Source organism: Lates calcarifer, linkage group LG15 (genome assembly GCF_001640805.2).
Source record: "Lates calcarifer isolate ASB-BC8 linkage group LG15, TLL_Latcal_v3, whole genome shotgun sequence".
Classification (NCBI taxonomy): domain Eukaryota; kingdom Metazoa; phylum Chordata; class Actinopteri; family Centropomidae; genus Lates; species Lates calcarifer.
Genome location: NC_066847.1, coordinates 30,394,186 through 30,410,082, shown reverse-complemented (window position 1 = coordinate 30,410,082; position 15,897 = coordinate 30,394,186). Strand labels below are relative to the sequence as shown.

Below are 15,897 nucleotides of genomic sequence, written 5' to 3'. Positions count from 1 at the left end.
CTCATAATATGGTGCCGTCTTATCAGATCCTGCTTACAATAACAGATTCACTGCGAGTCAAAGCTGTTGTTTAACTTATTCAATCCCATGGGAAAATTCAGTTCAAACAAGTCAGAAGACATCTGCCAGTCCACAGCAGTTGATGATGTCAACGGTTCCCTGCTAGTACCAGATTCCTCCAGCACTTTCAATCATTCCTTGTGAGATTACTGCAATAGGATATTACTGTACAAACTATGACCATGTGTCCTGCTGCCACAAAGCTTAGCAACATATTACAGTTTGTCAAAGCAAGCTATTGCGAGGGAGAGATAGATACAGAGAGGAGGAGAGAAGCCATTGACCTTTGTGTCCTTCATATTTGCCTAGTTTCCCCTCAACCCCAATCTTAAGAGTGAAATCATCTGATCCCAAAACTAACTGTCAACTGGCTTGTGATGGTGGCAAAGCCAGCAGACATCAATCAATCAGATTTTCTCCTCGTCTATCAGAGGAGGCTTTTTTTTCCTGTTTTGCCCGGGCTTATCATCTGACCCAGTTGTTATCCTGTTTCTGAAGCTTAAAAAACTTGATTATGGTCAAATGTACGTCTCAGGGATTCACAGTCACATCCTAGACTGAACCACAAGGAGAAAAAAAATATTATCAGTATTTCACCGCAGAAATGAATGCAGGATGTAATGATTGTAGTTTTTCAAAATGAGCCTCTTAATTCTACACTCATGCTGGAAATAAGGAGTTTGAGGCAGCTATCTTTGGTTTTCAGGAATGCGTGATTGCGTGAACCTAAGATAAAAATCCAATCTGATATCATAAGACAAAAAGGCATTTTAGTTGGCTACAGCACTTGCTCAATGTCAACAGTTTTTAGTAATTACTAGATAAGCATTCTCTGAAAAACAGAGAGAGAAAATTGGCTGATTCTGAAATAATAGTGGCTGCATTTCTCTCTGGATGTTTACTCTGTCACTTCACAAAGCCTACTTTGAGATAATAAGAAGCAGGAGACGTGTACTTTGCAACACGTCACTCCTTACGTCACTGTCCAATATCGCACACTCTCTGCCTAATCTGATTTGCATAATTTACTCAAATATAATTGATCATCATCAACCTGTTCCAATTGGAATATGGCTCCATTATGGCTATTTCTGTAGCAGTGCTCCCTGTTAATCGCATGCAGGCAGATATGGCCTCTGATCACATGATGTGTAAGCTGAGCTGTCAACAGCTTTACCAGCTTTGCAATGGTGTAAATCAAAACACAGCCTCTTTAAAGTATTAACATGTTTTGAAGTTTGTTTTATATTTTCAGCATATTTGACATAAATTGTTTATCTATTTACAAAGCTTTGTCATTAGTGATTTTCCACTGAACCCTTAAGATGCTATGCGTTTTGTGCCATTCGTCTGGCGGAAAATGCTGATGTACAAATTGAACTGAAAAGCTTGTTACTTAATCCGCTGTTGCCACCTATCCCTTGCACTATAGAGCCTGGTGCATTTCATCCCAATGCAAAGTTCTGCATCACACTGCCCCCCACAAACACATCCTCAGTAATTCCTGCCAAGCCAGAGATTTAGACTGAACAGCTATTAGGGTGTCACTTTATGGTGTGCCAGCTACTATCCTGCTCTGAAAATGGTGCTCACCACATTATTTCCTTTTATTAAGTGCTTTTTTTTTAAAAAAAATCACCATTTCATCTTTTTTTTTAATTACTAAAACCATCTTTACACTATGTGGGTTAAGTCAAACTCCAGGCTTGGCCAATAATTTTACTGTATATTACTGACAACATGACGATGCCTGCTGCAAAATGTGAGTCATATTTCCAAGGAGTCCCTTTCCTTTTTCTCATCCAAGATTCAGTCAAAACCCTAATATCAATTTTGACATATTCCATGAAAATGTTTTGATTAACTGTGGCTAATTAAATTGAAATAAACAAAAAGAATGTTAATACAGACATAAAAGTTATTCATGTCTCAGTAATAGGAGACTGACAGATTTCCACCCCTGGACTTTATTTCTTGAATATGGCAGATACAAGTTCCTGTTGCAGGCTCAGAGCTGTTTCTCTTCTGGGCTATGGAAATGTCAAAGCATCACACAAATGTGATGAACCCAATATCCATATCCATGATACATCAAAACCTCGGCATGGCACAAAAATAACTGCAATACCTCAGGAGTAACCTCAGAAATCCCCTTAATTGAGCAATATCTTCATTCCTGATCCATGTGCATCACCAAGGTGAAAAGGGACTGTGCAAGTTAAATGAAAGAAGAATTCATGATGTGTGGCGGCCTCTCTTACTCACCCTGGCTATTTCCCCTCTTGGCAGGGGCCAAATAGAGAATGTTAAATGAGGCAATTGTGTCCCGGAGGCAAAAAGAGGAAGAAAAAAAAGCAGGCAGTGCCCCTGCTCTCTGCTCCAACCCTGAGGAGCATTCTGCAGCATGATGAGGTACATCCAAGCACCCAGGCCTGCCACTACCCAAATAGCTCAGACCAGACCTAACTTCCCATGAGAACAGGCTCTGCTCTATACAATACACATACAAAACGACTACTCATTAGTCAAAGTCCTCATCAAGCTGGTGTTTCATTGCATAGTGCAGAGAAAACATGCAGGTAAAAAGAATGTGAAATGCTCATAAAATTATTGACTCAAAATAAATATTTACTGGATTTCAGTCACATTTCAATATACTCTGACAAATACCATGACTATTACATTTTTGTATGGGGTATTGTGGAAAGTATCTTTACTTAATTTTGAGGTACTTCTATTCTATTTCAGTATTCAAATTTAATGCTAGTTAATAGTTTAAATATTGTGCTATAGTTACTAGTTATGATTTTACATTCAAAACATATTAAAACAGTGTCATAAAGTAAATGTATAAACTTTGACCAATAGCAAAACGTTACTTGGATGAATCAGTATTCATCTGCATGAATCAGTAACACTAATATAATGTATAATAATCATGTGGTTCTGTGCAATGAGTAGGCTATTTTTTTTTTCTACTAACACTTATGCACTCTTGAATGCAAGACTTGGTCATACCTACCTAATCAGTAGGATCTCTATTAATCATTTTTTCTTCAAAATGTCAGATACTAAAAGATGCTCGTCATATGTCCAAACAAGATCCCAGAAACAAAATATATTCAGCTTACTATCATAGAATATGCAGAACATATGCTTTGGTTTATAAATGCATTTCAGATAAATCAATCATCAGAATTTTTGCCAATGGATTTCTGTTTACTAATGCATAGTGGACTGGTCATTTCAGCCCCACAAAACTTTGCATAATCACAATATCAAGAGCTCCATAAACAATACGTTTTAGGATATAGTATAGACTGAGGCCTGTAGAAATACCAGGATGTGGAGTACATTCTCTTAACATTCTATGATGGTGGCTGCAGGAAACTGATCTCCCCTGCAGTCCCGCACTGTCAGCTATACAGACATACTCCATGGTGACACCTCTGATAATCAAAGCTTTGTCTGGGTCTTAAAAGGACGTACTTGAACAACAGCGAGACCAGAGGCCCTCTTTGCTGTAATGGCCTTTGGACATCAATATTTAAATCTTACATCTCTGTTGTGATTAGAATGCTGCCTTTCTCTGTTTTTTTTACCCCCCTCTCTCCTGAAACAACAAGGTGGGGGTGAAAAAAGGCTTAAATCGATGATCTTTGAGTCTAAACTAGATTCCTAAGCAGTTTGCCACTCTCAGCAGCAAGATAAGATAAACTCTCTTTGACCTAAGAGATGAAGTTGCCATGACGATCAGGGAGTCCACTTTCTCTATTGATATTTTGCTGATGTAACAACAAATGGAACTAGATCCTGCTCTTGATAATGGTGATTAATTAATACCAATATTGATCCCTACAAGCAAGAGACAAGGCTATTAACTTAAAGCAGACTGAAAGTCAATTGTTACCCGGGGGCTCAGTGGGCATCATTGATATAAAATCTAACTAAACAGAGAGCAATACAGCTGGGGACAGAAATGTAAAATTAAAAAGACAATAAACAATGTAATGTAAACACAGTCAGTAATTACATGCAGAATTTGTTTTTGATCTGCACATATTTCTAAAATTATCATTTTGCTCACACCGGTGACAGTCACAGTGCCTGAATAAAAACACAATGGTGACAGCTTGAACCAGCGGTTATTGGAATAATAGCAGTGGAATTCAGGAAAGAGGAAGATAAAGAGGAAACTGCGTGAGGAAGTGACCTCCACCTTTTCAGCCACCCTGCCCACATTTCACACTGCTGTCCAGGCACTGCGAGCTGCAGCGACAGAGAGGGCAGGATTAGGCACCTGTCAGTCCATCGGCTGCCAACCCCAACTCATCCAACACATCACACAGCACAGTTTTCAACAAAGGAAGCAGCAGCTGCTATGCATTCCTCTCCTTATAGCAGTAAAGATTGTGACATAAGCGGTAATGGCAGCGCTGTGAGTCTTTCCCGGATTGAAAAAACATTTTACTTTAGACACAACAGGAAAAACATTACAAGGAGATGACATTCATCTGCATTGTTGTTTTGTGTCAAAAGTGAGGAGGCAATTGGGGATCCTTCAGCTAAGACGAGGCAACAGCACAAGCTGTTATTGGCAGGGAACAGATGTTTGAGGGAAAGTTGGCATTCAACAACCATTCTTCTTCTGACAGAAATCAACAAGAGAAACACAAGAGACACGGCATGATTGTCACCCAATGAAAGCGAGACCCTTAAATATACAGGGAGGCTGGCATGCAAACATTTTTTGATTTTACACCCCCAAAACATCTGACTACTGGAGTTGCCAGCATTTGTGGGCCAAGGGTGAAATGCAGTGTATACGACTTCCCCAGCATCAGCACGCTTTCCATATACAAGAAAAGCAAAGCTGAGCTAAGTTGTAGGAAACATGGGTGAGGAGTGTGTTCCCTGTGAAAAAAAAAAAAAAAAAACATCAAGCTAACAGCTCTGATCCCTCTGCTAAAACACATAGCCACATGCTCGTCGCACATACTGTACACGCACCGATGTATACACAAGCAAACATACACACAAATTCAGATACAGGAATTTGGCAGTCAATTCAGTAAACACTTCCCTTATCCCTTACTACTGTAATCTGCCTCTGATAAATGCCCCTCAAAGATAGAAATGTCACCTGATATGATAAACAGTGTTCTGACGTTACATAAAGTGGCCTTATGCTAAGGAGTTGGAGAGATTAACTGTAGAGTGGAGATGGAAAAAAATGGTCGCTACTGATAAAAAGCAGACTTTTAGCTCTAGCAAAGAACCTTGCTTGGCTGTAGTTCAGTTCCAAACTTACTAGTTCATAAAGGCAGGGACCTTATTGTAATAATCCAAGGGTTGTATGGACAATGCACTGGATTTAAGGTAACCTAAAGGTCAGTATGTTGTGTGGAAGTACAATTACAAGCAAATAACCCAGAAGTTGCATTAAATGTTCTTCTCAAGGATCATATTCCTAAAAGGCCATAATATGAAATTTATCAACAAGACAAAGCATCTAAGACAATGGGATGGGAATTGCAGAATAATTATATATTTACCACTACATCTAGCCAACTACTTCCACAAGATGTTATGGTTAAAAATAGAAAAATAAAAAAGGCATTACTGTACACTGCAGGGGACCAGCTTTACAGATGTAAGATCACTATCACATGAGTAGATTAGGCATTTTGACAGTATGACAGAGTGGTAAGCTCTGGGGACTTGTGCACTTGCCGCTTGGGTGCTATACAAACTTACAGTAAAAGAGCAGTATAATCACTACAGTGTGGTGCTTGATTCTGGTTGGCCAGTGTCGAGTAAAAGAGCCAAAGGAAGCAACATGAATTCTCAGACGGTCCATATGGTGAAGACAACAGTAAAGGGGAGAACACTAAGTCAGTTTAATAAGCACATTTGACATTAGATGTCCGCGCATGGCCTCAGAGGGCCGCTTCAATATGTTCCCATAAACACTGGTGGAGGCACGCTCCCTACATCATCCAGATTCCCCTTTACGCCGTGAAACTTTGGGGGGCAATTTTACAGAAAAATTACTCTGAAGGGCCTGGTTTCAATTCAGCCTGTTCATATCTTTCCTTCCTATTAAGCATCAAAATGTTCTCCTCTCAGTACGAATAGAGGTATGGACACTACCAGCAGCCAGGGAGAAGCGGAGGGGGGGTGGTGAGAGGAGGTGGACAGGGAGGAGAGGAGGGAGGGAGAGGAGAGGATAGAGGGAGCTTGGTGGAATTCACACATCATATTACAGCAGCTAATCGCAATCCGCAGAGCATCAGCGATATTTTCATCATTCCTGTCAAATTCTACTAACCCGCCTTGGAACAGCTAACAATCTGGGCAATTTATTGGCATATTGGCACGGGGTGATAAGGCTAAAAACAACAGCAGCTAGCAGCTGGCCCTGGGAGATGAGCTGATAACATTGATATGTGCTCCCACACAAAACACCTCCACCACTATCTCCTCTTTCTATCAAACTCTTATTACAATAAAAGTGTATAGGGGTTTTTCGCTTTCTTGGAAAAGCAACAAGGGGAGGGGGATACAGGAGGGGGGCAGGAATATATATTTATATATAAAAAAAATCAGATGTAACGTTTCACAGAAAAAAAACAAGGGGGGGAAATACATAATTTATCACTGTATTATCGGGATATCCAGGCAGCCTAATCAAGGAGCACTGAGTGACTATTTTTTGCCTTATCATCCAAAGTGGTGGAAACGGAGAAGGAATTATCAGCCAGCTGCAGATTGCTGGGCTGGAATTTTAATGGTAATAATCGGGTTTCTGATGGTATATCTTCTCTGCTTATCTTTCCCATTATCTGGCCTTATCTCCCCAGTCATCGGAGCAAATTAATGGTGCTCTTTCAGCATCGCCTTTTTATCACCGCTCAGAGAGCACCCAAGGGGAAAGAATAAGCAAAATATTAAAATACTGCATAAATCACAATTTTAGATAACGGTCCAATGTATGCAGGGGAGGGGGGGGGCTGCGCCCAACAACCTTTTTGTCCTTTAGAATGACTGTCTGTGCTGACTTTCTGTGCAGTGCCTCCTCGGCCTTTTTCCCAGAGTTCCCGGGGTAGGAGAGAGGATCTAGGCTTCCCGTGACCTTTCTGTTTCTAACTAGAGCTTGATTATACAATACGGCTGCACACCGGCTCCATATTAACAAGATCTTACACATGACATACTAATTCACACAAGGCGAGGTCACAGTGACGAAAGCGTATTACAAACGTTACACTTCCTTTGCTCAACAACAAAATTCAGATGCTACAATGGGATTGGTCCAAAGATGAGTGGGCCTATCACGTCATATGGTGTCGTGCTTCTTTGTTGATTAGAAATGGTTTTGGGTTTACGATAGATGCCAACAAAAACGCAAATACAAACTCAAAGACAGTTAAAATAAAAGGATGTTTCTCCAAAATAGTAATTTCCTTTTAGAGTTCAAGATCTAACTGTAATGTACCAAGATTCTCTAAACTGTGTGAAAAAATAAGTGGAAAACAACATTTCCTCATAAAACAGTTTAAAAAATATTTTTTTCAGTATATACTATGAAATTCAAACTGTTAAACTGGTTATTTTTAAAATAATTGATATTACTGATTATTTTCATGAATTTTCACAATAATAAAATGTACAGTACAGTGCTGAAAATACTAATAAATCCTTATTTTCTATACCTAATAAAACAAGCAAAATCCAGATTCCAAACGACAAGACCGCCTTGAAACTTAAAACCTTACTTTTTTTTTTTACAACCAATAAATATTCAAAAGGTGAACAGTTACAGTTGTGTGTGAAATAAAGCAAGGTGACACAAAGTCTCTTCTGTTGCTCAATCTGTCTTACACAAATGTAATAAAAAGCTCTTGTGTACCAACACATGGCCTCATGAATTCATGCATGTGAGCTCACACACACATGCAAACACACACACCTACACATGCACACAAACACACATGCGCGCACACACACACACACACACGCACACACACACACACAAATGCTGCCCTACTTCTGAACTGTCCATAATGACTTGAAGCACATATAAACAGTATGATGCTGACATCCTACAAACTGCTGCATGTAGTTTGATATTTGATATTTTGACCTCAAACTAACCACAGTCTGCTTTTAGCCTCTTACAGCAGCAGCACACAGTGGACAAACTAACACACACTGTGCACACACTCAGATGTCAGCTGCATTTGCAATGTGAAAGTGTGTTTATGTTCATGTGCTTGTGTGCGTGGGTGTGTGTGTGTACATATCCCATCATATTTATGGAGGCTCTTTAAAATAATTAAAATGATTAAAAGCTGTGTAAAAACTCAAAAATATTCAATTTCACTAAAATTCAACAATGTGAATATTTCACACGAATTAATGCATGCCATGAGGTTATGCTTCATTAAAATATTTCCGCATTAAAAACAAATAATAATGCACTTAATTTCTGGGGGAAGCAGTTAAAATTTTCATCTATATTTGAAAAGCAAATATGTGTAAACTGTGTTGCTGTGAGGAAAGATGAACTCTTTCTCCACAGAAATGTTACAGCTCAGGTCAATTAAAATGAAAACATGTCATAACCTGCCACACTTAAACTCTTTTCCTACAAAACCACGATGTACAACTACCAACACTGCTAATCTATATTTATAGTCTGCTGTTTATTGGCTATATTGTGAAGTTTGAAAAAGTGTGTGTGTGCACCTATTTAGGTACACACACCTGCAAGTATGTGTGTATGTGAAAAAGGAAAAAAAATACGAGTGTGTGAAGGAGTTTGAGTGTGTGTGTGTGTGTGTGAGAGAGAGAGAGAGAGAGAAAGGGGGAGACACGTGAGTGTCTGTGTGTTACAAATAAAAACCTTTAATAGCAATGCAATTCAAAAACAGGTTGGCCTTTTAAACCAGTCTCATTATTTATTGCTGGCCTATAATTTAGAATTACTGGTGATTAATAAGCATAAAAAAGCTTTATAGGAGAAGTATGCATATTCAGTCAAACTGATGCACAATTTTGGATGAAAACTACAATAGAGTAACATCAAACAAACAACCAAATAACTTCATTTTGCTACAACTTGGCAGCAGCGGGGAAACTTTTCAGCCAGCAGCACTGTGGGATTTGGATTGTACATCACCTCTTCAAAAACACAGAATATCTGCGGAGGGAGACTGGAGCGTATGGACCGTGACAGGCAACACATGAGTGGCGATAGTTGAGCGCTGCTGAATCGGCTTCAGTGTGGTCACTATCATTACAATATTCTGCAAACTCTAATAAGCTTGGAAACGTGGTGTAGCGGCTAGACAACATAAAAAAAAAAACTTACGTTTGATCTGCCTGGGGTTGCTCTGCTTCCTTCGGGACATGCCTGCTGTGCGGCTGGTCAGTGAATCCAGGTGTAGTACTGACAGATCGATAGGTTTTGGTTCATCCAAGCAGCCGGTTTTGGGTTTTTGTCTGATGGAAATTGAGAAAGAAAAAGAAGAAGAAGGGGGCACCAGTACTTTTTACGCACAAGTCTATCGTTCCGTCTGTCTTTCCTTTATCTTTCTCGTCTCTCTGGCTCTGGCTCTGGCTTTCTCTCTCCCTCTCTTTCTCCCTCTCACACACACATACACACCCTCTCTCTTTCTCTCTCTCTCTCTCTCTCTCTCTCTCTCTCTCTCTCTCTCTCTCTCACTCACTCTTTCTCAGCACCGTTCTCCGTGATGAGGCTGCACTTCGACGCGATCCGCACGGACTGACTGGGGAGGTGAAAGCGTTTCGCGCTTTTGTTTGAAGATAAGGTTTGTTCCTCCCCGGGTACCGTAGCCGCGGCTTCGTGAACTTCACTTGATCCACAATTACTTTAATTTCCAGTTATTAATTGGCGTCGCCCCTAATTAGCGCCCGTGTTTTGGGGGTAAACATAAACAGAGATGGAGACAAACTGAGCTCCAGCCATGCCGATCAGGAAGCATCACAGTAACAATAAAAAAGAAATAATAAATAATTTGACTCATATTTATTTCATGTAAACTGTATTTAACACCTTTTTGATGACCCTGTTGCCATCAGATTAGAGCTGCTTTAAAATGATCTGTTAGATCATTTGAACGTAACATTTTTAAATGTTATCCATTACGCAAAAAGGCAATATTTAGGTGAGAACCCACCATATCAGCCCAGGATAATTTAATAGGCTATAACATGTGGTCTTAGTCATGTCACAAACAAATCTGATCTCATATTGGTAAAATACACCCGGAGCAGCCCAGTTACTGTTACTACTCATTTTCCCATGATGCACTCTGAGAATTGATCTGGTCTGAGATGCCTATGACCTCTTGGCCAAAAGCTGAAAGAAAGTGTCTGTAGTGTAATTTGAAAAATAAATAAATTAAAACATGCACAAAATCCATGTAAGATTATTAAACAGTTCATGAAAGTCTGGTGTAAATCTGCTAAGCCTTATACTTAAAAACGTCTTCAACCTTTTATTGTAAAATATATTCAAATTGGCACACAGTGAATTTCCAGTAAGAGTCAGGGTTCTTTTCACTCTGTTTATTTATCAATATTTGATAAACTGTCCATCAGAATGTGAGCGGCTTCCCTTGGCTACAATTAGTCTGCCTATGGACAAGAAAAATATTCAGATTTTTTTTTTTTTCAAAAAAAAAAAAAAGCGAGCGAGACAGCCTTCAAATCATTCAGATTTTGACTGCCATGTTCTGAATAGTTGCCCAAACTGGAAATCACTCCTCTCAATTAGCCAGTTGGACTGCCAAGGAAGACAAGCAAGTGGCCTGTGAAATTATCTTGTAACCCAATTCCACAACTTTGGAATGGAGTCTGAAACTACAGAATAATTTATGTGGCAGACAGGTCAGCGGCGGTTCACCTTGAGGAGAGCATCTGTTTCGCGAGTCCTCCTCAGTTTGTCTCTTCCTGCACTTCCTCCTATTCTCCCGTGGCTCAAGTTTTTTTCTTTCTCTTTCTTTCTTTTTTCTTTCTTCTTCTCATACAGCTTTGGTTATGATCCAAACGCGGTGATGTCATGGAGTAGTGATAGTCATAAACAGTGAATCATTTCATTATCTCAGCCATGTCACACTGTGCACACTCTTCTGTAAGAATGAGAATGATGATCTATTCAAAACAAAGAAAAACTGTTAAAAAAAAAGATAAACAAATAAGAAACAAATTATTATTATTATTATTTTGTAACTGTGTGTATTTTTTCTGTCATACAAGTTCAACACACACCAGATAAACTCTCCAGAAAGCCACAAGTTAAATCACATTGGAGCTTATTAGATGGTTAAAAATGAAGCTGTCCCACACTCTCTAAAATTACCATGCTAAACATCCATAAATAGCATTTACTGGCCATATTAGGAACTCAGCACCAAAATCAATAATGATTTGTGGTAAGAGCAACAACACAGTAGTGAGAGAGGAGAGTCAAATTGCCAGCTGAAGATTAATTTAACGCCACTCCTAAATCCTCTGAGACTGGAGCATGGTTCTTCTCTGCTGTTCCTGAGCCCCAGTGGCTTGTTTGAAGCCATCGTTGATTGACAGGTACAAATCTGCGAGAGGAAGAGAAAGCTTTTTTTCACTGCTTGGACCAGATGGTTGTGATAATTAACATGATACTGTTTCCATCGCAAGGGAAATCACTGACACAAGGTTGGTCATATTAATAGGTTAAGGTATACTGTATGCTGTAGAGATGCTGCACAGTGCACTCACATAATCTGATTATGAGGGGAAAGGTTGATTTGATGTGCTAAATCATTTGATTAGAACTGCCAAGTCACATTTGGGGAATGCCATTCAGTGTCAGGGCAGTGGAGGTGGGCTGTCTGGTGGCTCCATCATGTTCATTCTTAAGGAACATATGTTTCAGAACAATAAGTTTTCCTAGAGCTCAGAGGTATGCCCAGAAGTCTTCTGACTGGCACCATGTCAGCAGGTGTGTGACCTGTATGTTTCGTTCAGAACCTTAAAATGATTTATGATAGTGGCAAGTTGGATTAAATAATAGATCAAGTTTTGTTCTTCTGATGTGATTATTTACTGACAGCATTATCACAAGCGATGGCTGATTTTTGTCATAGTCAAGAAGAGGGTGCTGTGGATATACACCACTTTTTCTTTTGTTTTAATTGTGTTTTTACAATTAATTTAAAACATGAAGTTCATGAATAATGTCAGTAGACATGATGCTGCACCCTGTGCTAGGTGCCATATTTGCACACACTCATAATTTATACTCTTCTTATAACATTATAGATTAGTAAGGGACTGTACAAAAATATTAAGGTGTGAATAGGCAGCTGAACCTTATGGTTCATGTTTTTAAAAACCAACACCATCTGCAGCATTATTAATATCTACTTTGGACTCTCATGCAACCCCTCATATTTCAAAATATGATACAATTAAATTGACACTCCTCACATTGCCATTAATAATTAAAAGTACACAGAGAAATCAAGGTGTTGTTCTACAATTTAAACCTTAAAATTCTGGAGTATAAATTCTCACTACCATAAAATCCCATAGCAGAATTATGAAAGTCATTACAAAATGATGCATCCTGTCGAAAAATAAATATATTCCAGTCATTCTTTTTTTTTTCCTACTTCTAATTTTTGACACATTTAACTTTATTGTAGACTTGCTTTCTGTTAAGAAGCAGAGTAAAGTGAAGATAGGAGCTATTGAGGGTCAGTGAAACATAAGATGCTCTCTGGGCAGAGAGTGCACAAAGATCCATGTTTTCTGTTTCTCAAAACAGATATACACTACATATTAGCTAATGGGTTTTTTTTTATTTTATGCTGGAAGAAAAACCTGATATAGAAACAGTATTGTTGTTAAAATACGGCAAAGTGAGCTTTATGACTTGTTGAGTACGTAAAAATTCATCTTTTAATTGAAATATTTGTCAATTTATCATTTATTTATTTATTAACCTCAGGAAATTAAAGGGCCATAACCTTCCCCCTTTACCAACCCCCACTACTCCTATTAATTTTCCTACAGTCCCTAAATGGCATGTGATTACATCATAACACAGTTACAACGCAACAATTATCCAACACTTAGGTCTTAAATGATCTGCTCGTGCAATAACCTGACCAGGTGTTCACAGTTGTTAAAAATAAAACAGTGTTATCCTAGTATTTTGTTAATTTTATGAGAATCCTAAATTGTATTATTGCCATAATAACGGCTGCAGCCTTCCTCTGATACTGTTTAAGGGAGCTGCTCTGCTGACTGAGTAATATCACAGGGTGGCATGACAAATTACTGGGTTGATTTCTTTAAGGGATCACACATGTCCAGTGGCACTGGGAGTGACAGCCATCGTTTGGACAGGAACACCATCCTTAAAGAGCAGCCTCAGCAGCTCAACTTGGGCATCAGTGTTATGAGTTTGCCTGCTGTGGTGAAACCCTCTGGCTGTTGGGGATTGGTTTGTCTCCAGAGGATGTGAAGTCTATCTGTCCGTGTGTGTGTGTGTGAGAGAGAGAGAGAGTGTAAAGTGATGTGGGATGTCAGGTGGGGGTGACCCATGTATAACTGTTTGGGTCCTTGATATATAGATATTCTGTGTATACTGTGAGAGAGACAGAAGGAGGAAAGCCAAACACACCAGGAACTAAAACAGAAAGTTGTTCAGTAACAAAGCTGATCAGTTTTTGTATTGTTTTTGCATAGTATCCCATAATTCAAGTATATGTCCTTGAATGCCCTGGATGTAATGCTGCAACCCAAAAGCTGACATCCATAATTTGAAAAATCCTGTTTTACTCAAGCATTGAAATCACTGCTCCAAATGACACAACACAACATTAATATGATTCATTACTTTTAATAGCTATAATGTTGAGTTGTTGTTGTCTGTCTTGGGTAAGATGCTGGTGTTGGTGCTGGTTGTGGCTGAACGCTCCAGCTCTCCAGCACTCCCCCCATCCCATCCATCCAGCCAGCAGCTCCAGCAGCAGTGAGCAAACAGATGTCTGAGAGAGTGCCCACTCTGCTGGCCGAGCTGCCAAAACCACCCGCGGCCCTGGAGGCCTCAGCGCCAGCTCTTTCCAGGGAGGCTTCGCTCTCCGCACCACCATCCAGTACCCTCCTCTCCCATCTCCTTCCCCAGCCCATCCCTGCCGTTTACCAGGGAGATATATAATGTGCAGTGTGCTTTGAAACAAAGCAGCAAGAAAACGCATCAACAAAAAAGACGAGACCTTCCAAAAAAAAAAAAAAAAAAAAAAAAAAGAAATCAAAATGCCACACAACCCCAAAGCATCTTAAGATTACACCAAAACATTCAAGTCTAGGGAAGTGATGAAAATACTAAAAGAGGGCGGGATAAACAAACTATGCTCCTCCCAATGGGAGTGTGTAAATCTGTAAATAAAGGCTTTTTGTAGAGGAGGAGGAGGAGGAGGAGAGAACCACGGGGCAGTATATTCTTACTGCTAATCTCACTGTCTTTTTATGTGGTCAAAAGCTGAGATTGTGACACCTCCAGGGGATAACCAGTGAGCCTTTTGTGGATTAAAATCATAAATATCCCTTCTTGTTTCAAGGAGTTCATTTCTTAAAATAATAGTGTTGCATTATTAAGAGAGGGGAAAAATGGATCTGACAGTGGGAGGTGAGGGAATGCAGCCTGTAGAATTAATGAATGAGTGAAGGACATTACCCCAAAATGACCATTTAAGAGTCAATTCTGTTATCCACGTGGAGATTTACAAGCTCCCTCTACTGTACAATTGTAATTTTAATAATATCTTTTTAAAAATTTAAGTCACAAATAAATCAAAAGTCACAGAAACCTGACCTGGATGGTGGACCTGATGCCACTGGTTCTCAGTTTTTACTCTTTCCCTGTAGCAGAGTTTATACAGAGGTGAAAGTGTGAAATGGATTTGATCTGACAGAATGTTAAATAATACATCAGTTCACAGATATGATATTGGCATAATACAGAATGCTGCACCAATTATTATTCATTTGTAATGATATGAAACTTATGTGATTCCTACAGATAATGAGTTAATTATTTTTTGGCTTTGTGCGATGCATACAACCATTCCCAGTGCACATGGACATATTCCATACTATTATTTTCAAACAATACTACCATTTTACCAAGTTTAAATATAAAGAAAACCAACTCAGATATCTTTCACAATTAAATCATGAGATCTTCATCGTCTACAACTAAATCCATAAACCACATTTAGATATTTTATATTTTACAGTAATGAAGAGTAGAAGTAAAGTGAATGGTAATTAGTTGTCCATCTTACCTTCTCCAGGCTTGTCAAACAAAGTTTGCAGAGCTAAACACATTAAAATTAAACAGCTACTCATGATAATTTTAGTGTTTGTCAAGGCGTTCTGTGTGACATGAACTCTTTTAAACCATCATAGTTTGTACAGTGAAAAGAAAAATGGGACACTTCTCACAAATCACTCACACTCACAATCTGTTTTTCTACTGAATGTTTTTGAATCTAACAACCTCAATGGCCAGAGGAAGAATGTTACTCCTCAATTCTGCAACTTTGGCCTCTGAATAAGCAGGATTCTTTATTTAAATTTTCAGCTGTATCCAAACTAAAATGAAAAATATTCATTGTTAAGAGTTTATCTATTTTATTGATAATCATAATTTGTGGCATCTGTCTATAAAACTAGCAGAGTTTAAAGGAAAGCAGTTGCTATAGTCTTAGTTTTTTTTTTCCAGCTTCTAATATGTGCACTGCATTGTAAGTGACA

The 15,897-nt window shown here is 38.9% G+C and overlaps 1 protein-coding gene across 2 annotated transcripts in view; it reads right to left on the bottom strand.

The window, feature by feature from the left end:
• zfpm2a (zinc finger protein, FOG family member 2a) overlaps window positions 1-9,854 on the bottom strand; it is a 115,907-nt gene extending 106,053 nt beyond the window's left edge. Inside the window, exons 1-2 of one of the 2 annotated variants that reach the window (XM_018682468.2) lie at window positions 9,795-9,854; window positions 9,437-9,567 (exon numbers count right to left, since the gene is read on the bottom strand). In XM_018682468.2, coding sequence (XP_018537984.1) covers window positions 9,437-9,476 — 40 coding nt within the window. In that variant the 5' untranslated portion in view covers window positions 9,477-9,567; window positions 9,795-9,854. The other variant, XM_018682476.2, reaches the window with a different exon arrangement.
• Between the last annotated feature and the right edge of the window lie 6,043 nt (window positions 9,855-15,897).